The 23,803-nt window shown below is 63.3% G+C and overlaps 1 protein-coding gene across 1 annotated transcript; it reads left to right on the top strand.

Moving 5' to 3' along the window:
- The first annotated feature begins 1,114 nt into the window (after positions 1 to 1,114).
- LMNA (lamin A/C) lies at positions 1,115 to 17,556 on the top strand. The gene is made up of 12 exons (XM_059146988.1): positions 1,115 to 1,650; positions 11,832 to 11,988; positions 13,044 to 13,169; positions 13,402 to 13,572; positions 13,694 to 13,819; positions 14,447 to 14,667; positions 14,769 to 14,994; positions 15,268 to 15,375; positions 15,476 to 15,595; positions 15,963 to 16,052; positions 16,756 to 17,025; positions 17,314 to 17,556. Exons 1-12 carry the CDS (start codon positions 1,295 to 1,297, stop codon positions 17,338 to 17,340), a joined length of 1,998 nt encoding a protein of 665 aa, XP_059002971.1. The 5' UTR covers positions 1,115 to 1,294; the 3' UTR covers positions 17,341 to 17,556.
- The last annotated feature ends 6,247 nt before the right edge of the window (positions 17,557 to 23,803 follow it).

Here is a 23,803-nt window from a genome sequence, read left to right as displayed (position 1 = left end):
AGGGCTGTGGGGTCTCTGCTGTCCCAGCCCCCCAACACCGCCTCTCTGGCTGAAACCAGGACAGAGACCCACCACTGGCTGTCCAGCCCCTGCCCTGCTCCCCCTTCCAGGCCCCTCTGGGAACCACAGGAATCTGGGACCGGGTGTCCCGGCAATGTGATGAGTGCACGCACAGCTCTGGTATCTGTTTTAAATTATCCGTTAAAATAAGTTCAGTCTTGCAGTTGGCAGGGCCGGATAGAAGGAGCAGAAAGGATGAAGGGGGGGGGAGGACCTCCGCAGCCTCTTTTCCCAGTCACTTGGGTCTGAAGAAGGGGTAGGGATGGGTGCAAATGCCTGGGTCCTACTCCTGGCTTTCTGCGGGGGCCTGCAGCTTGGTGCTGGAGTCAAGGACCCAATGCTTGGCTTTGAAGGGTGAAGATGGGGCAGAAGATAGGAAAAGAGGGACCCCAAACTTCTGGCCCCTGCCCCCCAAATTGAGGGTTAAAGGAACTCAGCACCCAGAACTTCCCCGCAGCCCAGCTCCCCAGGGAGCTCGGCATTCCCTCCCCACCCCACGCTGGCACACTGCGATGCTGCTTTGAATGGGCTGCCCACATGGGGAGGGGGGTAGGGGTGACTCACTATTACTACGGGGAGGAAGGGGGGAGCCGGCGGTGGAAGAAGAGTGAGTCACCCCTATGGGCACTAGGCTCAGCCCTCCCCCCACCTTTCCTGGATCGGCCTGCCTGACGCCCCCCCCCCCCCCCCCCGCGCCTTCCACCCGCTTTCTCTTTCCTCCTGCCCTTTGCCCACCCACTCCCAGCCTTTGGCTGGGCCTTCTCCCCGGGAAGGCCCGAGCCGGTGGGGGCAAGCTTGCGGCTGGGAGGGAGCCCTGGGAGCGGGCGGACCCGAGACGCGGGAAGCGCGGGGCGGAGCGGGAGCGCGGGCCAGGGTGGAGCCCCCTCCGCCGCGCCCCGCGGTGCTCGCCCCTCCGCGCCGCCCCCTCGCCTCCCGCTGCGGCCGTGCGGCGGCCCCTTTAAGAGCGGCGGCCCCTCCTCCCACTCCCTAGACCTATTAGAGCCCGTGCCCGGCGTCGGTGACTCAGAGTGTCCGCGGGAGCGCCGCAGTCACCGCCGCGCGCCCAGGTCCCGAGGTCCGACAGCGCCCGGCCCAGAGCCCACGCCCGCCAGGAGCCCGCCGAGAGCCCGCCGGCCCGCGCGCTCCGACCCCGAGCGGTCTCTGCCCTTCCGCCCGAGCCCCGCGCCCTTCCCGGGACCTCTGCCCTGTGGGCAGCGCTGCCACCCTGCCGGCCATGGAGACCCCGTCCCAGCGGCGCGCCACCCGCAGCGGGGCGCAGGCCAGCTCCACCCCGCTGTCGCCCACCCGCATCACCCGGCTGCAGGAGAAGGAGGACCTGCAGGAGCTCAACGACCGCCTGGCGGTCTACATCGACCGGGTGCGCTCGCTGGAGACGGAGAACGCCGGCCTGCGCCTTCGCATCACCGAGTCCGAGGAGGTGGTCAGCCGCGAGGTGTCCGGTATCAAGGCCGCCTACGAGGCCGAGCTCGGGGATGCCCGCAAGACCCTCGACTCGGTGGCCAAGGAGCGCGCGCGCCTGCAGCTGGAGCTGAGCAAAGTGCGCGAGGAGTTCAAGGAGCTCAAAGCGCGGTGAGTGAGCGCAGGTGGCGGCGCGCGTGCGGGAGCCCAGAGGGTGGGCGGGCCGTTGCCCCGTCGGATCCCGCCGGCCGGCGGCCGATAAACTTGGCCTTCTAGTCCCCTCCCTCCCCGGAACTGCCCCGGCGGGTGACTGGCAGTGCCAAGGGAAATTGTCAAGACGGGACAGAGAAGGGAGGGGTCTCTGGCAGAGGGCGGGGTGTCTAGGGAATGGTGGGGACAGCGGGCCAAGTGGGGGCTGACGGCAGGCCCACAGCTCTGTCCCTGTCCGGGCGGGGGTTGCAGGCCATCGGGAGCCAGGGGCGCTGCCCGGTCTAAGAAATCTGGGCTCTCAGGACACACTGGAGTGGGTCAAAGGGTCCTGTTAGAACTTTCTTGGCTGGCTTGGCACTGTGCCAGCTGTGCCCAGTCTGTGTCTGGACACCTGGTGCCCATTAAGACGGAGCACCCCTGCTGGCAGTCGCCCAGTGGGGCTGGAGAGAGGTTAGCGGGGCAGGAATGTGGAGGTGACCCCCTTGGCACAACTCTTTCCGGGGTTCCAAGAGTTGGGAAGCTTTCCGCCCTCTCCACTCGCCTGTCTGGGACCTTCTCTGGGCTCTGACAGGCCCTTCAGCCGGCCCCAGGAGCACCGCTCCCCCGCAGCTCCCACAGCCCTTGGCCTGCTTGGCCCAGGAATGCAGGAGAGGGAGGGAGACAGAGGGCAGAGGCTCCCGGCTCGCTCCCGGCTCCCTCCGGCTCAGGAAGTTGTGTGGTGTGTGCCCAGGTCTGGTGCACCAGCCTTGGCCTTCTGCCTGGTGCCTGACGCTGGGCGGCCCTGCTCCTCCCTGCCTCCTTGCTTGGGGCGAGCCACTCTCATTTCCCGGCCCCACGGAGCAGTCTTTGCTGGGCCCGGTCCACTCAGCCACTGACTGTTTTGATCTTTGCCTTACGAAGCTGCTGGAATACAGGGACATTTTTGAAATCCAGCCGTTGGCCACTTCAAGCCCCTCCTACCTCACCCATCCCTGCCGCACCCTACCCCACCCTGCTTGACTCCACCCTCTTTTCTCAAAAGGCCTTTGGAGCCTGGAAGTTTAGGCCCCTTTCCCTGGGCCCTAAGGATTTACTTTCCTCCTCTCCGTTCCCCTTTTCTCCAAGCCAAGGAGCACTGAAGGTGCTTGAGATCCTTGGGGTGGCCGGTGGGGGCCACGGCTTGACGTCCCTTCTTGCCCTGCCTTTCGGTCGTCTTCAGACTGGCTCTCCTCCGAGCCTCTCTGGATCCGGAGATCCAGATCTCGCCCTGCTCTTGGCCCTTCCTCTACCAGGCCCCAGGCCCCATGGGCGTGGCGGGTCTATCCCCTCCTGAAGACTGGGTGGGAACTGTGGCTGCAGACAGGGTCACTCGCCAGGGGGCATTGTTGCCAGAAGCCACTCCTGTCTTTTTGCAGTAGTGACAGGAACTACTGAGCGAGCAGGACAGACGGGAGGCAAGCTGGGGGGGTTGCCCAGAGCACCAGCGTGTTAGATTAGTCTGCCGCTGCCTGTTCCTGCGAAGGGCATTCTCAGCGGGTGTTTTGTGGGGCGACACTGAGACAGGATGAGTAGTCAGCCGTCCCTCGCTAACCCAGCCACGCCAGGCTGTCTCCCCAGCCTCGCGGTGCAGCTGTCCAGGCCTGGGACGCCAGGCGGGTGTGCATGCACGTGGGGCAGGGGCGGGGGCGGTGTGTGCCCGGGTTATATTTAGCCATTTCCCTTTCTTCTCCCTCTCTGATCCTGGCTGGGGAGGCTGGGCTTCCGGAAGCGAGCGGTGGGTTGGCACACCTGGATCTCGGGCTGCTGGGAGGCAGGTGGAGACGAAGCCTCGACTCGGGGTGCCTATCCCCGTCTCTGTCTCCAGTGGAGAAGACTGGATTCCTTGCTTGTCTTTGTGTCCGCTGTGTCCAGGGCGAGAAGAGTAGAACTGGGGAGAGAAAGAAAGGCATTGCCGTGACTCCTCCTACGAAAGCCTAGGGAGAAGGTGTTGTCTGGTTTAATGTTTAATGAGAGCGCAGAGGTCAGGGCCAGCGTCTGGTTGGGGCGCGGAGCTGTCTGTAAGATCCCGTGGCAATCCCTGGCCCAGTCTGGTACCTTGACCACACCCAGGGCTTTGGGGCGCCCTCTGGTTGGGCTGGGTAATAGGCTCCAAGCAGAAGCAAGCACACCCCCCCCCCCCACATTCTGTCTATGCTGGAGTCTAACGTGTTTGGACAACTAAGCATGGGGGTATGGGTAGCTGAAAACACCAGGGGAGCCCTCTTGGGGGCCAGGCTGAGAGCTGGGCCCCAACCCAGCAGGACAGCTGGGCGGCTGACTCAGATGCTGTCCCCCCTCCCTTCCACCCCGGTGGCTTTAGAAGAGACAGCACATGTCTTAAAGGGAGGGGGCGCGAATGCCGCACTCTCCCCGTGCTCCCCAAGGCATCCTGGGAGCTTTCCGTGGGACCCCTGCTGGAGGTCTGGGGCCAGGGCCCCAGCGGGGGCCGTGGTGCCACAGGTGGGTGCAGAGCGGAGTCCAGGTCCAGGGCTGCAGGCCGCAGCACGGGGCTGAGGTCTGCGCCTTCCTGCGTGGAAGTGGAGGAAGGCCGAGTCAGAAGTGGGGAGATCCTGGACCCACAAAGCAGAAGCTCCTCTTCCCCCAGGACAAGGCTGGGTGTTTGACAACTTCCTGTATTGTCTGCTCCAGTGCGGTCCCCAGGAGGCCAGGCAGGGAAGCGGAGGCCCAGGCTGGTCCCAGCGCTCAGTGGGGCAGAGGCTTGTCTGGTCACAGAGCAAAGGGGTGTCCGGTCAGGACTTGAGCATAGGCCTCCAGAGTTCCAGTTCAGGGCCTGTGCCACGGGAGCCGACTTCTCTGGCTTAGAGGACAGGGCAGGGTCCGGAGGGCGGGTGTGGTGGGGCGGAGGCTCACTTCCCCCGTCCGCAGGTGGCACTCTGAGACCAGCAGGGCCAGCGACCTCGCCATGCTGTCCTGTCCTGCCAGGGTCTGCTGGTAGCCAGCCTTTGCTCTGCCCTGTACCTGGAGAGACCGAAGACCCTGCCAGGCCGGGGACCCTAAGACAGAGCTCTGCAGGGCTGGGGATTCCTGTCTTGGGACTTGGCCCAGGAGGTGCTACTTGGAGGAAGGACGCCGTACCCTCTGGCGGAGATCGAAGGGAACAGGGACGGAGGCCTTTGAGGAAACCTGGGCCCCTGTTCTCACCTGAGGGAGCCCCGGTATTCTCTCTCGCTGCCCTCCGCCCCCGTCCCCGAAGTCTACATTCTGCTTTGAGGCAGTGAAGGGGCAGCTGAACTCACGGACTGAGCACTGCGTGAGGAACCCAAAAGGGACAAAAGAGACCGCACCTCCCACCGGGCTTCCCGAGTGCCTCCCTGTGACCACAGGCCCGGCTGGTCCCTCCCCCAGTCTCCATTCTGAGACTTGCCCTTGTGTGGGCAGTGCCCCTCGTCCCCCCAGTACTCCCCACCCTCCCTCCCCCGGGATTCAGTAGTTCAATGTCAGGGCTGAAGCCAGGGGCAGCTGTGAGAACAACTGGTCCGCAGGGCCTTCACCTCCCAGCTGGGCCTCTGCCCCTCCCCCAGCCCTCCCCTCCCGGCCCCTTACCCTGTCTGGCTCAGAGGCCTAGCACTAGGGCGGTGCCCCCCCCAGTCCCGCCTCCTGGAGCCCCAGGGTCCTGGAAGAGACTCGGGCCAAGCTCTGATGTTCTCGTCCAGAGAGCAGTTGGAGAGGCTCCTGTCCTTTAACGAGGCGGCCACCAGCAAAATGACAGCCGGCACGAGGCCGCAGGAACAGCCCTGGGCCTCCATGCCCTTTACCCTAGGCTTGGTTCGCTGCCACACTGCTGTGTGACCCTGAGCCAGTCACCTTCCCTCTCTGGATTTCCCCAGCTGTGGAATAAAGGGGTGAGAGCAGGAGGTGTCCAGAGATCCTCAGGTTCCAAAGTAGCACAGGGACCCACGACGTGAGAACACAGCCCTCCAAAACACCAAGCCATAAATGTTATAAGCTATAAATGTTAAAATTAAACATACTTAATGTGAACATAATTAACAGCCAATGGTGTTCTCAATAGAAATGCTTCCCACGAGCTGCGGAAGGCAGAGCGCAGACACGCTTCTCTGTTGTCAGAGGTTGTGCGAGCAGTTCACAGTGGTGACATTACACTCTCGGTTTAGGCTTTGTTTTTATTGCTGGTAAGAAGGGACACTTCATGGTCACGCGTCTGCGTCCAGGACGGTGGGAAGGGCCATGTTATACAGGACGGGCTGAGGGCCACGGCCCGTGCTGGGCTGGCAGGGACTCCCGAGAGGGGCCGCGCTGTTACCCGCGGATGTGCGGCTGACCTTGGGCTGCCCACCCATTCCCTTCCCTTCCCGCACCCACTCCAGCTCCCCTAACCTGAGGTGGGGCTGTGAGGAGGACTTGGAGGGGGACAGTTTGGGAAGGGGGGCAGGGCGGGGTGCTCCCTGTCCGCGTGTGGGAGAGGAAGCCAGGATTAACTCTGGCTGGATCCCAGGCCCAACGCAGGAGCTGAGTCACGGCAGAGGGCAGCGTGAGGGTGGACAGGAGACCCTGAACTTGCTCGGTCAGAGAAGGAAGGGCTGGGGGTGGCCTTTTTTTGAGGGGTGCCGTGGATGTTCTTGCCCAGCGGCAGCAAGAGGCAGGAGGGCGGGATTAGCACGGGGGACAGAGGGAGGGGATGGAACAGGTGTCCCTTTAGGGCTGGGTCAGAGGAGCTAGGGACCCTTCTAACAAGGGGCCTGGTTTCTGGGGGGTGGCAGGGATGGGGATTTCCAGGGCCCCCCTTCTCCTGGGGTTCCAAGCTGGCACCTGGAGCTGGAATGCGGTGGGACCAGAACTCCTAGGTCCTCCCACTTCCTTTCCTGATCTTGGGGTGTGGTTCCCACCCCCTCTTGCTGTCATGGGGTTAATAAGCAGAAGCCACCAGGGGGAGGGTTCATGCATCCTAAAGAAGGGACTTCTGAGTCAGCTTCTTGTGGGGGAGCCCCTAAATACCCCTCCCCCCTGGACATTCCCCACGCCCCTGCTTTTGGTCTAGCCCCAGGCCTCAGCCGTGCATTGCCGTGACCAGGCAGGAGGGACTTCTAGAGAGATAGGCCAAGGAGAAGGAAAGGGGAGTTGGCAGGGACCTTGAGAGAGCCGTTGGTCAGGAAGCCAGCTGCCTATCGTGCAGGACCCCGGGGCCCAGCCTCTGGCTGCGGGCGCCTCCTGCCTCCTGTCTCGGTACAATGCCACGTTGATACACCCAGCAGCTGTGACTCAGGCCTGGCCCCCCGCCAGGCCCAGCGCCTCTGCTGGAGTTGCGTCTGAACATGTCCACAGGCCTCCCAGGCCTCCTGTCAGTGCCAGTCCCTCCCCCTGCCCCCCGCCCGGAGTCACCACCTGGCTTTGTGTAGGGTGGGGGACAGTTGGAGCCCCGCGGCTCTGGACAGGGATCTGAGGGCCTCGAACCAGGCAGAAGCACTGGTGTCACACCCAGGAGAGGCCCGGGGGAGGCAAAGCCATGCCCGCACCTGTGTGGGGAGGTCCGGGTGGGTCCACCCCAGGGGCCCACCTGTGCTCTCTGGCTATGAGGTGCTCAGAAGGCTCCGGGGCCTGGCAGGGCCGGGAACACCCCTCCCCCACAGTTATGCTCCTGAAGGTCTCTCTGCCCGCGAGGACTGGTACCTGGAGGCCCACATGTCCTGTCTCCCCACAACCTGCCCTTACTAGAAAGCGGTGGCCGACCCACAGCCCAGCCGCGCAGCCCGGTGGTGGGGACCGTCCAAGCCCGTGGCTTCGCACACCGTTTGGGCGCCATGACTCTCCTGGGGAGGCCGGGGGAGCACGCGTCCCAGGCTTGCTACCCGGGGCCCGAGTGCCACCCTCTGCACCCCCCAAGGCCCCCTTGAGGTGCCCCACTGGCATTTTGGGGACTCTGTCCCCATCTGCTGTGAGTGTCCTCAGTGACCCCATGGGCAAGCCTTCTCGGGCCAGGGTCGGTTTCCCCAGCTGCGACCACACAGGGGTTAGCCCAGGAGGAGGCCCGGCCTGCGGGCGTTCCAGGCACAGACGGGAAAAGCCCCGGATGTAAGTGGACAGAGCGTCCGGCCGGGGTCAAAGCAGCCGCAGAGCATGTGGCGGTGGCGCTGGGGATAGACCAGAGCGCCAGGGCAGGGCAGAGGCCGTGCAGCCTGCGGGGTGGGCTTGCAGGGACAGAGGGAAGGAAGGACAGATGGGAAGGGGGAGCTGCCGGAACAAAGTGGGGGGGGTGGCGGGGGGAGACACCCTTGCTGGCAGGAAGCGGGCTTGGGCCCCGTCTGGAGTCCCTGGAGGGGAGGGAAGAGCTGCCTCTGGCCCACACCCCCGCCCTGCCCTGCCCTGCCACAGGGGGCGCCCTTCACGGCGGGGCTCAGAGACCCTGCCCGCCCCTCCCCTCCCTCCTGTCCGGGGGTTGCCCAGCCATGGGGAACTCTGTGTGCCGGTGAGCTGAGGGGCCCAAGGGGACCGGGGAGGGAGCCCCTGCAGGGCTGGGCGGCTCCTCAGGGACCCCGTGGCCACGTTCCCCTCCCCCTCCTAAGTCTGAGGGTGGCCTGGGATCTCTGAGCCCCTTGCCTGCTCCTCAGGCCCCGGGGGGAGGAAATGGGGGCCTCCCCCGCCCAGCCTAGCAGTTGTCCCTAGCAACGGGGCCCAAACAGGCCTGGGCGGCCTGGCTTCCATATCTGGCATCGGAGCCAGCTGAGGAGGGTGACTCAGTGGGCGGGCCAGCACCTGGCCTGGGGCCCACCCGGCCCCCGAGCTTCCCTACCCTGAGGCCTCGGCCCTGCGGACCCCGGGCCCCTGCAGACCCCCAGCCGCGGGCCCCAGCTCTCCGCACGCTGCCCGCCCCAGCCCACTGTCTCTGTCCGGTCGAGGCGGCAGCAGGAGGCCCGGCCCTGCTGGCCTCACAAGCCCACTGGGACGCAGCCACTCCCGTGCTCGAAGGACCTGGACGCAAGGGCTGGGGCAGGACGTGGGCAAAGTCAGGGTCTCCCCTGTGGGTGCTAGAGGATTTCCCGACCCCTGCCCGGCATTGTCCCCCCAGGATGAGTCACCTGCAGCCCCGTTCCCGCCCTTCCCGGCGCCTGGGCCGCCCCACCCACCGCTCGCCACCAGCCCCAGTGGCCCTGGCACCTGAGGGGCTGACCACCTGGCCAGGGTCTGCTCGGGGGTCCCTGCTGGGTCTAGGCAGGCAAGGGGCCTGGCTTTGCACTGTCCCGGCCGCTTCCTGGAGTGGGCACGTGGCTCCCCCGCCACACAGCGCCTGGGGGCTGAGTCATGAGCTGTGGGTGGCTGACAGTGTCCCACACATGGGGGCTCTCCACCCCGCATGAGGAAACCGCCAGCGCCCCCTCCCTCCCTCTTTGCCGGTGGTTCCTGGCTGCAGTCGCCAGGACAGGACGGGAAGGCTCATCGCCTCCTTGCTGCTTCGAGGCTGTCCTAGGGGCTGCTCTGCTGCAGCTCTGCAGCTGCCCCGTGGACGTGAGCCTCCGTGCTTCGGCGTCCTCAGTGACACGGGGAGGGTGCCGGCTTGTGGGCCGCTGTGCAGACCAAGGGAGCGAGCATGGACCCTTAGAGCAGTGGCCACTGTGTGACGGGTGCCCAGGCCTGCTGGCTGCCTCGCCTTCCTCTGATGAGCCTTGTTACCCACACCGCCGTCGCGGGGAGTCGCGGGTGCAGCCCCGCAGACCGTGCGCTGGCAGAGGGCAGCAGCCGGCCCCTCTGCCCTCAGCCCAGGTCCTGCGCCACGGCGGGCAGGCGGGATCCCCGCAGAAGGCCTTGGGAGCCAAGGCGGGGGTCCCCCACAGCAGGATTGAGTGGGACCCCGGTCCTGGGCCACTGCCGCCTGCAGGCCCTTCACTTGGGTCCTCTGTGCCTAGTGTCCTCATCTGAGAGCAGGGGCCTGCGCCGGCCCCCCGCGAGCCCCTCCCAGTCCTCTTGGCCCAGAGCGGCTGCAGCACCGCCAGCCGCGGGTGTAGAGGCCTCTGCGGGCCTCTGGAGCGGGCCCAGGAGCTGCCGTCTGGGGCCGCACGGCTTCACTTTACCAGCGGTTTCTTCTTGGTTCCTCCCCCTGCCGCTGGCTCAGCTTCGGAGAAGTTCTGAAGTCATGGAAAGTTGGGGCTATGTTCCCAGCCAGGGGCTGGGCCGGATGGCAGCCAAAACCTGAGCTGGGTTTTGACTTTATTTTTAGCTTTTCTGGCTGAGTCGGAGGAGGGGAGACATCCTCCAGGCCTGGATGGGCCTCTCTGCGCGGGAGACAGACGCTGCCCCATCAGAGGGCTTGTTCTGGGGTGTGGCCGGCCCCCGGGCCCAGCGCGCCTGCAGGGGCGCCCTCTCTAGGTCTTTGCGTCCCCTGACCCCAGCTGGGTGTCACCGTGTCCCCCTCCTGGTAGGGCCCTGCTAGAGACCAGTGACCCCGTTTGGAAAGTCCTGGGCGGTGGCAGGAGTTCGCCCGCGTCTGGGCTGCGCCCTGCACAGTTTTGTCAAGGCTCTCTCGGCCTCGCAGGGAAAGGCTGGGTCTCTTAGAGCGAACGGCTTTTGCCGAGGAGAAAAATGTTGAAGGGCCACTCTTCTTGCTTCCAGGACAGAAGTCCCCCACCCCCGCCCACGTTTGGTTTTACTTTCCCTTTAGTCTCTGGCTCAGGCTCAGGACAGAGGAGTTCCATGAGGGCAGCTGGGCCCAGGCCCTGGGCTCCTTCCCTCCAGCCCCGGGGCTGCTGCTCTCTCTCACCACATATTGCAAAGTTCTTGGGTTTCCCAGAGGTTTGGACCCCTCTGTGTCTCTGATTCACTATCTAGCAAACATAACTGGGGGCCCAGAAAGAGAGGGAGGTGAGAGCGAGAGCCGCGTTTATCTGGTTACTTGGCTAAAGCTTCACCCAGCTGGAGGGTTAGGGAGGTTCAAACCTGGAGACCCAGGGGCCACATCTGGAGCCAAATGCTGAGGGTTGCGGCCCAAGGGCCAGGCTTAGCATTCTCTCCTGCTCTGATAAGGCCTGGAGGGCAGGCGGCAGCTGGAACCCCTGTGCTTGGCCCGGATCAGGGGACCCAGACTGGGTATGAGAAGGGGAGGGGTCAGTACCAGGCTTTGCTGTCCTCCTACCTGAGGTTTGGTTTTTTTGTTGTTGTTGTTTTTTTTTTTTTTTTAAAGATTTTATTTATTTGTTTGAGAGAGAGAGACAGACAGTGAGAGAGAGCACGAGCGGGGAGAAGGTCAGAGAGAGAAGCAGACTCCCCATGGAGCTGGGAGCCCGATGCGGGACTCGATCCTGAGACTCCGGGATCATGACCTGAGCCGAAGGCAGTCGTTTAACCAACTGAGCCACCCAGGCGCCCTCCTGCCTGAGTTTTAAACAGACCATCCCTGATGTGTGAAAGGGGCTAGGAGAGGTGGCCCATCCCTTTGGGGCCCGAGGTGCAGTAGGGAAGCATGGACCCCAGGGCTGGAAGCCTGGCTGTCTGAGCCCCTGTAGGGAGGGAGGCCTGGCCCGGTGGAGAGTGGGTGGAGTCAGGGAGAAGGTTAAGGGCTCGGGGCGCCTGCGGGGCTCAGTGGGTTGAAGCCTCTGCCTTCAGCTCAGGTCAGGGTCGGTTGCAGGGTCCTGGGATCGAGCCCCGCATCGGGCTCTCTGCTCAGCAGGGAGCCTGCTTCCCCCTCTCTCTCTGCCTGCCTCTCTGCCTACTTGTGATCTCTCTCTGTCAAATAAATAAATAAAATCTTAAAAAAAAAAAAAAAAAGGTTAAGGCCTTGTGTGGGAAGGGGCAGGAGACAAAGGTGGCCCTGTCTCTTTGGGAAGGAATGGGAGGAGAGAGAGGGAAAGGCATTCATCTCCTGGGATTGCTTTTGCCCTTGGCCCCAGGCACGTTCCTGAGCACTGAGTCATGGGAAGGGTGGAGAAGCAGGAAGGGGGTTTGGGGGACCTTGGGGAAAGTGGGAGTCCAGCCCCAGGGGCAGGCCTATGCCAACAGACCAAGAGCAAGGATGCCCTCTCCTGGCACTTCCCGGGACAGGCGGGCCGGCCGGGCAGGCCTCTGGGAGGTGACTTGTGGCTCCCCGCTGGAGCCAGGTTCTCCTTGGGGCACGGACTTCTCCTCCTAAGCCCACTCTTCCTTGCTTGCTTCCTTAGCAACACCAAGAAGGAGGGCGACCTGATGGCCGCCCAGGCCCGGCTCAAGGACCTGGAGGCTCTGCTTAACTCCAAGGAGGCCGCCCTGAGCACCGCGCTCAGCGAGAAGCGCACGCTGGAGGGAGAGCTCCATGACCTGCGGGGCCAGGTGGCCAAGGTGAGGCCAGCCTCCGGGGCCACTGTGACCCTGCCTCCCCCATGGCCAAGAGCAGGCCACTCTACTCCCCCTGCCGGCCCCCGGCCCCCCCTTGCCCGCCATATCGCAGCCGCCTCTGCCGGCGGGTATCCTGCAGCGGTGATGCCAGACCGCCCGTCGCCGGGAGCCTGGCCGGCTCAGGGGCTAGAGCTTGCGAGTCCAGATCTCGGGGCCGCAGGGTGGAGCCCCACATCGTCCGTAGAGCTTATGTTCATAAATGAAAGAGCCCCCAGCCGCATCCACGTAACTTTGTAAGGACTCGTGCCTGGCCCCCATCCCTCCTGGTTTGGCTGTGCCATCAGAGAGCCGTGCTCCCTCTGGACATCAGAGCCTGGGCTGGTAGTGGGGGTTCATCACCGACGGGATGCAGGCACGGGTATGGTTGTACTGACTTTCGAAACCCCCCACCATCCGTGCTGCCTCCCATCTCCCAACCCAGGCTAGGGACGGAATCCAGGAAGCTGACTGGCTCAGCCTCCTCCGATCAGAGCACGGGCACAACCAGCGTCAGTTGCCCAGCTGCCGTCGTGGGCCCTGTCCCCTCCCGGGCCCTGCCACAGCAGTGTGCCGGACAGACGCGAGAGTCCAGCAGGCTGACTGCCAAGCCCGGGCTGGGCCATTGCCCTCCCGGCCTCCCACCTCCAGCCGCTCCCTGCACCACTCAGGGGCCTTCCCACCCCCGGGCCTTTGCACAGGCTCTCTTCCACACCCTGGCCAAGGCAGTGCCCCCCAGCCCCCCGGCACACTTTGGTTTCTTGCCCCGTGCTCCTCTGTACTTTGGACACCCCCCCCGCCTTCAGAGCACGTCCTGAGCTGTGCCGGGGAGGGATGCGAGTACCTGTCCGGAGCGGGTTCTGTGGGTGACGGGACACTGTGACCTCGGTAACCGCGGAGGCTCTCCGTCCCCCAGACCTGTGTCTGCACACGTGAAGGGGTGTGCCGGACAGACCCTCGGCTTCCTTGCGGCTCTGATGTTCCACGGCCCGTCTCCCTGACCTCTGCCCCCTTTCTCCCAGCTTGAGGCGGCGCTGGGCGAGGCCAAGAAGCAGCTGCAGGACGAGATGCTGCGGCGTGTGGACGCTGAAAACCGGCTACAGACCCTGAAGGAGGAGCTGGACTTCCAGAAGAACATCTACAGCGAGGTGGGCGGGCTCTGTGGGTACGGCCGCGGCGCTGGGGCTGCGCTGGGTGCCGGGTGCGGGCCTCACCCGCCTGCCTGCCTTGTGCTCGTTGCGGGGCGGGGGACGTCCAGCACCCAGACCCCAGGGGGAAGGAGGGTGACAGGGCCTCCGCTCAGGCGTAGGATCGGGCAGGGGGCTTGGCCACCCGGGCCTCAGCCTCCAAGGACCGGGTCCCATCTCGGGTCGCCCCCAGGAGCTGCGTGAGACCAAGCGCCGCCACGAGACGCGGCTGGTGGAGATCGACAACGGGAAGCAGCGGGAGTTCGAGAGCCGGCTGGCGGACGCGCTGCAGGAGCTGCGGGCCCAGCACGAGGACCAGGTGGAGCAGTACAAGAAGGAGCTGGAGAAGACCTACTCCGCCAAGGTGCTGCCCCCGGCCACCCCCACACCCCCCCCGCCCCGGCTCCCTCAGCCTCCGCCCGGCCTGGACGGTGCCACCGCCACCGCCACCGGCAGTGCCCTGACCCTGTGCTCTCCCCCTGAAGCTGGACAACGCCAGGCAGTCGGCGGAGAGGAACAGCAACCTGGTGGGCGCCGCGCACGAGGAGCTGCAGCAGTCCCGCATCCGCATCGACAGCCTGTCCGCCCAGCTGAGCCAGCTGCAGAAGCAGGTGCCCCCGCCGCCCTCCCGGGGACGGAGCGTTCTGAGGGGGGTGGGGGGACGACACAGTATGCCCTGGGGCCCCAGCCTGCCTGGGGAGCCTGGGATTCAGAGTCCGTGACCTGGTCTGGCCTGTGTGACCTGCGCTCCACAGAGCCTTGGTTTTACCTTTTTTTTTTTTTTAAAGATTTTATTTATTTGAGAGAGAGAGAGAGAGCGTGAGAAGGGGGAAGATGAGCGGGAGAAGCAGGTCCCCGCAGAGCAGGGAGCCCGATGCGGGACTCGATCCCGGACTCCAGGATCATGACCCGAGCTGAAGGCAGCCGCTTAACCCACTGAGCCACCCAGGTGCCCCTTGGTTTTCCCTTTTGAAAATGGAGGCACCTCTTACCCTCCGCGAGGCTCAGTGCTGCGGCTGGCTGTGCGTTTGTGGCCGGAGGAAGCAGGTTCCAGCCCCAGAACGAGAGATTTCAGTTCAATACAGGGAAGGTGTTGGGGAAGCCAGCCAGGCCACGTGAGAGCCCCCAGCAGGCCCTGGTGGGGGGCCGGAGAGCCAGGATAGGGTCCAGGGTGGGGGGCACCGCTTGTCCTCCTCTCACACCCTGGGAGCTCCCCTGACCCCGGCTTGCTCGCCCAGCTGGCGGCCAAGGAGGCGAAGCTGCGGGACCTGGAGGACGCGCTGGCCCGTGAGCGCGACACCAGCCGGCGGCTGCTGGCCGAGAAGGAGCGGGAGATGGCGGAGATGCGGGCGAGGATGCAGCAGCAGCTGGACGAGTACCAGGAGCTGCTGGACATCAAGCTGGCCCTGGACATGGAGATCCACGCCTACCGCAAGCTCCTAGAGGGCGAGGAGGAGAGGTGGGTCGGGAGGAGCCCAGGGCGGGCCATGGGGGCGGCGGCGGGGGGGGGGGTGGCCCAACCGCCAGCGCTGACAAGGCCTCTCTGTGTCCCCTTGCCAGGCTGCGTCTGTCCCCCAGCCCCACCTCACAGCGCAGCCGAGGCCGCGCCTCCTCCCACTCCTCCCAGACGCAGGGGACCGGCAGTGTCACCAAGAAGCGCAAGCTGGAGTCGTCGGAGAGCCGCAGCAGCAGCTTCTCCCAGCACGCGCGCACCAGCGGCCGCGTGGCCGTGGAGGAGGTGGACGAGGACGGCAAGTTCGTGCGGCTGCGCAACAAGTCCAGCGAGGTGGGCCTGCAGGCCGGGCTCGGGCTGCGCTCCGGGAGGGAGGAGCTGCTGCAGGAGGGGATGGCCCTGGGACCGCGGGCTGCCCCTCCCAGAGCCAGACCAGGGCCAGGTGTCCCTCCACTGGCTGCGGGACCCTGGGCGAGCGGCTCAACCTCAGCAGGCCCGGTACCTCGCTCTTCTCCCTGGTGGGGCCCAGCCCAGGCGCGGGAGCAAGATGGGCCGGGGAGCCCGAGCACGCCTCCCCCACCTTCCCCTTCCCTTCCTTCCTGGCAGGACCAGTCCATGGGCAATTGGCAGATCAAGCGCCAGAATGGAGACGACCCCTTGCTGACCTACCGCTTCCCGCCGAAGTTCACCCTGAAGGCTGGGCAGGTGGTGACGGTGAGTGGCAGGGTCCCCTGGGGCGACCTTGGGTGGGGAGGGGCTGGTCTGAGGCTGGGCACGCTGGACTGAATCCCCTTCTCTAACCCTGCCTCCCCAGATCTGGGCTGCAGGCGCCGGGGCCACCCATAGCCCCCCTACTGACCTGGTATGGAAGGCGCAGAACACTTGGGGCTGCGGGAACAGCTTGCGCACGGCCCTCATCAACTCCACTGGGGAAGTGAGTATGTTGCGGGCCGGCCTCCGGCTGGACCAGCCTCCCCCAGAGCTGGAGCCAGCAGCACCCAGCCCCGGGGGGCCTAGCTCCCTCCCGGTCAGCCCCAGGCCCCAGACTCTGTCCAGCGGGCCGACCCGGGGGCGGGGGGGAGGGGGGGGCCTCCTCCAGCGGCCTAAGGCAGGGATGGATAAAGGCAGGAGCGCACTCCTCTGACACTCACACAGCCCCCCACCGAGCCTGCCAGGTCCCTCTGGAGAAGGAAAGTCCCTCCGCTCTAGCGCCACGGAGGGCAGACTGCAGGGGGGTCACTGGGAGTGAGAATGCCCGTGCCCCTCCCGGCTCTGACCCCCTGACCCCTGGTGCCTGGCAGGAGGTGGCCATGCGCAAGCTGGTGCGCTCAGTGACTGTGGTCGAGGACGATGAGGACGAGGACGGAGAGGACCTCCTCCATCACCACCACGTGAGTGGCAGCCGCCGCTGAGGCCGAGCCCACGCCGGGGCCTCCCGCCAGGCCTCTCCTTGCCAGAAATCGTCTCATTAAAGAATGTTTTGGAACTTCACACGCTGCCCTGGCTCTTCTTCTCTCCTCCCTGTACCTTGAACAGGGAGCCCAGGTGTCTGGGTGCCCTCGGCTGGGAAGGAGCGGGAACATCGCCGCCGGGGGGTGTTCCCGCGGGAGCAGCGGACAGGGTCTGGATGTGTCTCCCAGGAAGGGGCCAGGAGGACAGATGCGGGGCGCCTGGCCCTGCCTCTCTCCCCCCACGCCTGTGGCTGGCATTTCCTTTCTCTTCCCCTTCCTGTTGCATGCCCCCCCCCCCCCGTTTCTCCTTCCTGCAAGAACGGTCTCTCCCCAGTCCCCAGCCCCGTTGTCTTTGCATGGCTGCTGCCCCACGAGCTTGCTCGCTCTCCTCTCCCTCGTAAGCTTCGAGTGGCTGGCACAGGGTCCAGGCGCAGCTCCAGTTGCCAGTCCCCAAGTCTTCCTGACCCTCTGCTCCCCCACGGCTTCCCCTCCTCCCAGCAGGGGCCCTCCACTGGGGCCCCCAAACCCAGAGCCCGCCTTTCTGCCTGGTGGCGGTGCGCACCGGAGCGCAGAGCGGGGGCTGGGCCCGAGCGCACAGTCGGGGGCTCGCCGCGTCCCCCCTGAGCCTTGTCTTCCTCCTCAGGGCTCGCACTGCAGCAGCTCGGGGGACCCCGCTGAGTACAACCTGCGCTCGCGCACCGTGCTGTGCGGGACGTGCGGGCAGCCCGCCGACAAGGCCTCTGCCGGCAGCGCGGGCGCCGCGGTGGGCGGATCCATCTCGTCCGGCTCCTCGGCCTCCAGTGTCACGGTCACCCGCAGCTACCGCAGTGTGGGGGGCAGTGGGGGTGGCAGCTTCGGGGACAATCTGGTCACCCGCTCCTACCTCCTGGGCAACTCCAGCCGCCGCACCCAGGTGAGTCCCCGCTTCGCCTGCACACCTGTCAGCAGGGGCCGCGGGTCCTTGATGGTTAGGTCAAGGGGGCCCTGTGGGCGGGGGAGAGGCCTTCTCTTCCGCAGCCCGGGGGAGTGGGAGCCTCCTCCCCCAGCCCAAGGTCCAGCCGGTGGGCTCCTGCACCCTGCCCCTCCCGTCTGAGCCCCAGACTGGAGGGCGGGGGCGGGGCCGGGGCGGGGAGGGGGGGGGAGGGGGTGGTGGTGCACAGGCTGCCGCTCACACCGCTCCCCTCTCCCCTCTCTCTCTCAGGGCCCCCAGAACTGCAGCATCATGTAATCTGGGACCTGCCAGGCCGGGTGGTGGTAGAGGCCTCCCGCTTCTGCCCCACCCTCGCCCACCCCCGCCCTGCACCTCGTGGGACGGGGCTTGAAGCCAAAGAAAAGTACCCCTTTGGTTTTCTTCTTCTATTTTTTTTTTTTTTTTCTAAGAGAAGTTATTTTCTACAGTGGTTTTATACTGAAGGAAAACACAAGCAAAAAAAAAAAAAAAGAATCATCTATGTCAATCTCCCCTTGCTTTTCCCTGCCTCCCGGAAACTCTTTATCTGCCTTAAAACCAAAGAGGGCTTCTTCCAGAAGCCAAGGGAAAGGGATGCTTGTACGGAGCCCACTTTCTGCTGCTCCGCTCTGCCTGCTGCGCGCACCCCGGGGACCCCGTGAACATGGTGCCTGAGAGCAGGTGTGGAGTCTTCTCTGCCGGCCTCTGAGGGAGGAGGGCTGAGCCAGGCCCCGGGCCACTCCACCCTTCCACTCTACCCGGCTGAGGCTCCGCAGTCTGCCCCGCCCCTGCCCCACCCCTGCCCCAGCCCCGGGGTGACTTGGCTGCCCAGTACCAGCTACACTTGCTTTTGCTGTATTTTATTTAGACAAGAGATGGGAATGAGGTGGGAGAAGGGGGAAGAAAGGTTCTTTGAGCCTGCCTCATCTGGAAGCTGGAAGCGTGGGCTCCGGAGGTCAAGGTCACGTGGGTGCAGGGGAGGAGGGAGAGGGAGGGGAGTAGAGAGGGTGGGAGCCAGCTGTGGCCCCATCCCAGAGGAGGAAGGTGAGAGGGGTGGAGGGTGTGCGTCAGTGGTTTTGGCAAACACTAAAGAGCCCCTTGCCCCCCGTTTCCCATCTGCACCCCTTCTCTCCTCCGCCAGTCAATACACTAGTTGTTTCTATCCCCCGCTGTTGTGCTGTCTGTCTTTGTCGATGGGCGTCACCGAGTGTCCAGACACACACACACACCTCACATGGTCTCCCACATCCTCGTGCTCACTGCTGCCCAGCCGCACCCCTGCTCTGGGGGAGACCAGCGGAGGCCCCGGAGCTCGTCAGACACACACCTGGGTCGTCTGGTGGCTGGTGCGTGGGGCTTCCGGGTAAGCTGTGCCCTCCCCTTGCAGGGCTGTGCCCCTGTGGAAGTCCCCCAGAGAGGCAGAGCCCACTGGAGGGCCTGGCCTTCCTCCCCACTTTGTGCTCAGCTGGGGACAGTACAGTCGTCAGGGAGACTCCACTCCAGTGGAAGCCATACCCGGGGACAAAGGGGTGTCTCAGGCAGAGTGGGAGCCCCAGGAAGGAGTGGGGGGCCCATGGGGCGTGAACTCTGGTGAGCATCCTCTCTCCCGGCCATCAAAGATTCCAAAGCATCCCTGCCCTATTTCAGTGGCCTCTCCTGGTCTGAGCGGGACTGTGGCCTCTGCCGCTGGGAACAGGGTCTCTGAGCTGCCCACGGCCGCACCGCGGGTAGGTGGCCAGGATCCCAGAGCGCGGGAGTCAGCCCCCACCTCCACCCCCGCTCCTGTGAGTGCACGGTCCCCTCCGAGCAAGGAGGAGCCTGCTCCAGTGTCTGCTCCCTGGGGTAGGGGAGTCCCGCGGCAGGGAGCAGTCTGGGGTGATGGCGACCCCGACCGGGAAAAGCAGCGTGGGTGAGGGGACAAGCCCTCGCAAGTCCTGCTGGGAACCCTGCTGCCCCGCGGGCTGCGGCCCGGGGCCCCCGGGAGAGGGATGCTCACGGCCAGGGCTGTGCGCTGGAGGAAGCGGCCCCTGCCTGAGGCGGGAACCCCCTTCCCGCCCTTGGCCCGAGGCGCCGGAGCCCGTCCTTGCACTTCCCGGGCCGGGCACCCGAGGGCGCCAGAGCGCCGCCCGGGCCGGGACCTCCGCGGGCCAAGGCGGCTGCGCGGGGCTGGGGCAGCAGGTGCGTCCGCCGCGCCCCCTGCCCGCGCGCCCCGCTGGCCGGCCCGAGACTGTTCATTTTAAGAAAATGTTTTGTGTCCAGTTGTAACGCTCCGTTAACACTGAGAACGCGGGTAAATACAAAGAGGGAAAAGTCATCCCTTTTCCACCCCCCAGGGCAGGCACCGGTGGGTTTCCTTCTAGATGTCCGCGGACACGCGCGGCCGCGGTCAGGCTCTCCCGAGGGTCTCCATCCCGATTCTCAGTGAACACGCGCGAGCGCCTTCCCGTGCCGCTGCTCAGTCGTCAGCACGACCCGGGGCAACACGGATCCCTCCGCGGGTCGCCCAGGCGGCACCGCCGACCCGGCCCGACCCGGCCCGGCCCGGCCCGACCGCACTCCCGCCGCCGCACGTCCCCAGGGCTCGGGGGTTCCAGCACGTTTGCTTGTTCGCCCCGCGCGGGCCGACCTCTTTGCTCACGTCGCTGGGCGCTTCCACGGGATAAATGTCGGGTCGGGACTAGCAGAGGCCCGGGGGCGGGGGCGCGGGGCGCGGGGCGCGGGCAGGGCTGTTGGTACCGTGGCCGAGCATCCTCCAGAGAAGCCCGACCCTTCCCGTTCCCACCTGCCCCGAGCTCACTGTTCCCCAAGCTCCTCCCCACGCCGAAATTTCTACCCGTTTTAATCTTTACCAACTGGAGAGGAAAACAATTACACTTCATTGTTCTTCGGAATTGCGTCTCCTTGAAAAGAAGTTGAGTTGTTTTCTCATTCACGTATAATGGCTTTTGCAATTCTTCTGGAATGAGTCGTGTTTCCATATTTTGCTGTTTTTATTGGGAAAATTATCATTTTCATATTGGTTCTTAAGATTAGGGGAGAAAGCGCTCTCTCTTTAGCTATGAAGCTATATGCTTTGCAAATATTTGATAAAGGATATTTATTATATAAAAGTACTTTAAAAATGGCTAAGTGTATATATAACACCTCATTTCACCGATCGTCTCTGGATATTTAGGCTTGTTCTCATGTCTGTGGTTATAAATAATGCGGCAGAGAATGCCTTTTCTTGGAGTGTTTCAGGTAATTTCTTATGATGGAGTTTCTGTGAGTCCTCTGCTGATTAGTCTGACTTTTTTTTTTTTTTTAAGATTTTATTTATTTGAGAGAGAGAGAGTAAGAGCATGAGAGGGGAGAAGGTCAGAGGGAGAAGCAGACTCCCTGTGGAGCTGGGAGTCTGATGTGGGACTTGATCTTGGAACTCTGGGATCATGATCTGAGCGGAAGGCAGTCGCTGAATCCACTGAGCCACCGAGGCACCCCTCATTTATTTTTTAAAGACTTATTTATTACATTTTATTTATTTATTTGACAGACAGAGATCACAAGCAGGCAGAGAGAGAGGAGGAAGCAGGCTCCCCACTAAGCAGAGAGCCCAATGTGGGGCTCAATATCAGAACCCTGAGATCATGACCTGAGCCAAAGGCAGAGGCTTAACCCACTGAGCCACCCAGGCACCCCAAAGATTTATTTATTTATTTGAAAGAGAGAGAGAGTGCGCACAGGAGCGGGGTGGGGGGGGGGCAGAGGGACAAGCTGACTCCCGGCTGAGTGTGGCGATCCCAGGGGCTGGATCCCAAACCCTGAGATCAGGATCTGAGCAAAAGTCAGGTGCCTTAAAGATACAAACATAGTGATCCGAAGGGGCACGTGTACCCGAATGTTAACAGCAGCAATGTCCACAATAGCCAAACTATGGAATGAACCTAGATGTCCATCAACAGATGAACGGATCAAGAAGATGTGGTATATACACACAATAGAATACTATGCAGCCACCAAAAGAAACGAAATCTTGCCATTTGCAGTGATGTGGATGGAACTAGAGGGTTTTATGCTGAGCGAAATAAGTCAATCAGAGAAATACAATTATCATATGATCTCCCCGATATGAGGAAATTGAGAGGCAGAGTGGGGGGTTTGAGGGGTCAGGAAGGAAGAAATGAAATAAGATGGGATCGAGAGGGAGACAAACCGTAAGACACTCTTAATGCCGCAAAACAAACTAAGAATTGCTGGGGGAGGGGGAATATGGAGAGGAGCATGGTTGGGTTATGGACATTGGGGAGGGCATGTGCTATGGTGAGTGCTGTGAAGTGTGTAAACCTGGCGATTCAAAGACCTGTACCCCTGGGGCTAATGATACATTATACGTTAATAAAATTTTTTAAAAAAGGAAGTCAGATGCTTAACTGAGTGATTCACCCAGGTGCCCCACTAGCCTGACTTTAAATTCATGAGCAGAGGGTGCTGGGGGGCTCAGTGGATTAAGCCTCTGCCTTCGGCTCAGGTCATGATCTCAGGGTCCTGGGATCGAGCCCCGCATCGGGCTCTCTGCTCTCCTCGGGGAACCTGTTTCCCCTTCTCTCTCTGCCTGCCTCTCTGCCTGCTTGTGATTTCTGTCTGTCAAATAAATAAACAAAATCTTTAAAAATAAATAAATAAATTCATGAGCACACACCCCTGGGACCACCGCCCCATCACCACCCCCCGCTGCGGTCCCTAGCCCCGACCACTCTTTTCCAGAGGACTATGTCACACCTTCTCCTGTCTCTTCAAATTCCTCTCTTCCTGCTCAGCTGCTGACCTGTGTCCTTCTCCATTCCGAAGAGACGGCTCTTGCTGAGGTCCGTGTGCCCTGCTCAAGGCCGACCCAGTGGTCTGTACTCAGTCCTTGCTGCCCTTGGCCTTGCTTGTCACAGACGACGATGCTCTGCTCCCTGTCAGTCCCCACTGCTGGGTCTTCCTCTTCTCTCCCTCCTCTGACGTCTCCACTCCTCTCTGTCTCCACCGCGGCCAGGACAGGCTTCCTCCAGGCTCATGGCCTTAAGCACCAGCCACACGTTGCCGACTCCCAGGTGTGCACCTTCAGCTCGTTCCTTTCCCTGAACCCCAGACCCGATGCTTCTGGAGTTTAGCATGTCTGCACCAATGCGCCCCGTTCTGCTCTGCCCGTCGTCCTCCTCACGTTAGCGGGTGACCATCCTTCTGTCCGGCGGCTCGGGCGGAAGCCTTGAGTCTACCCTTAACTCCTTTTGTCCTCTCAAACCCCACATTCAGTCTCCCAGAAGATCGTGGCAGCTCTTCTGTACAGACGAGGAAGCGAGGAAGCCAGCCTGTCCCCCCCCCAGCCACCTCCTGTGCGGATTACACGATTACACGATGACACGTCAGTTTCCTAGTTGGCCTCCTGCCCTTGCTCCCGAGGTTGGTTCCCCACACAGCAGCACAGTGAGCCTTTTTATTCTTTTTTGAAGATATTTATTTATTTATTTGACAGACAGTGAGAGCTAGGCAGAGAGCCCGATGCAGGGCTGGATCCCAGGACCCCGAGATCAGGGCCCGAGCCCAAAGCAGACGCCTAGCGACTGAGCCACCCAGGAGCCCCCAGCACCGGGAGCCTTTAACAGCTTGGTCACACTCTGCTCAAAACTCTCCAGAACCTCCCTAAAGCCGTCCGTGTAAGAGCGAAGTGTCCTGCACAAATGGCGCGCACAGCGGCCTGACCACCCGGGCACGTGGCCCCTCACTCCCGGCCCCTCCACGCCAGCCGTGGCTGCCAAGTTCTTCCCCGACTTCAGGGGCCCCCCTCTCGCCTGGAACACTTTTCCCATCGAATATTCTGGGGCTCGTTCCTTCACTCTCTCCAGTCCCTGTTCAAACGTCACCGTCAAGGACGGCTTTCCCCGAAGAAGTTTCCTTCCTGAGTCCTAACACTTCCCAGCCTCCCCCCTTCATTCGTCCCCACGACGGCGGCGGTCATACTGCATTCGCATGTTTGTTCATCTTCTGTCCTCCATCCCGGGACGCATGCGCCAAGGACAGGTGTTGGGGTCTGTCTCATTCAGGCGATGACTCCAGCGCCCAGCGCGGTGCCCGATCACACAGCAGGCACTCTGCCAGCGTCGGCAGGCGCGGGAGGGGAATCCCTCGGGGCGAGCACATTCGCAGAGACCTGCCGCTCCTGGCTGCAGGGCAGAGGTCACCTTCCCACTTGAAGCAAAGCACCCGGGAGCCAGTGCGGAGAGAGGCTGGGCCGAAGTCATCCAGCTGCTGGTGGGGTCCGGGGCTCCTGGCTCCCAGAAGATGCTGTGGCGACTCAGCACTGTGGGAGGACCCGGGACTTTCTGAAGGAAGGGGTTCTTTGGGGGCAGGCAGAGAAGGACAAGAATTCTGTTGGGGGCGCCCGGCCGACTCAGCCCGTGGAGCGTGTGGATCTCGGGTTGTGATTTCAGGCGCCGCGTTGGGCATAGAGATTACTCAAGAAGTTGTTCTGGGGGCACCTGGGGGCTCAGTCAGTAAGCCTCTGCCTTCAACTCGGGTCGTGACCTCGGGGTTCTGGGATCGAGCCCCGCATCGGGTTCCCTGCTCAGCGGGGAGCCTGCTTCTCCCTCTCCCTCTGCTTCTCTCCCACGCCTTGTGCTCTCTCTCAAATAAATAAATAAAATCTTAAAAAACAGAGAGAGACACTCTATCTGGTGGACATGAGAGGAAGGCCCACTGCAGGTGGAAACTGAAACTCAAG

Source organism: Mustela lutreola, chromosome 14, assembly GCF_030435805.1.
Source record: "Mustela lutreola isolate mMusLut2 chromosome 14, mMusLut2.pri, whole genome shotgun sequence".
Taxonomy (NCBI): Eukaryota; Metazoa; Chordata; class Mammalia; order Carnivora; family Mustelidae; genus Mustela; species Mustela lutreola.
This window is presented reverse-complemented; position numbering and strand designations above follow the sequence as displayed.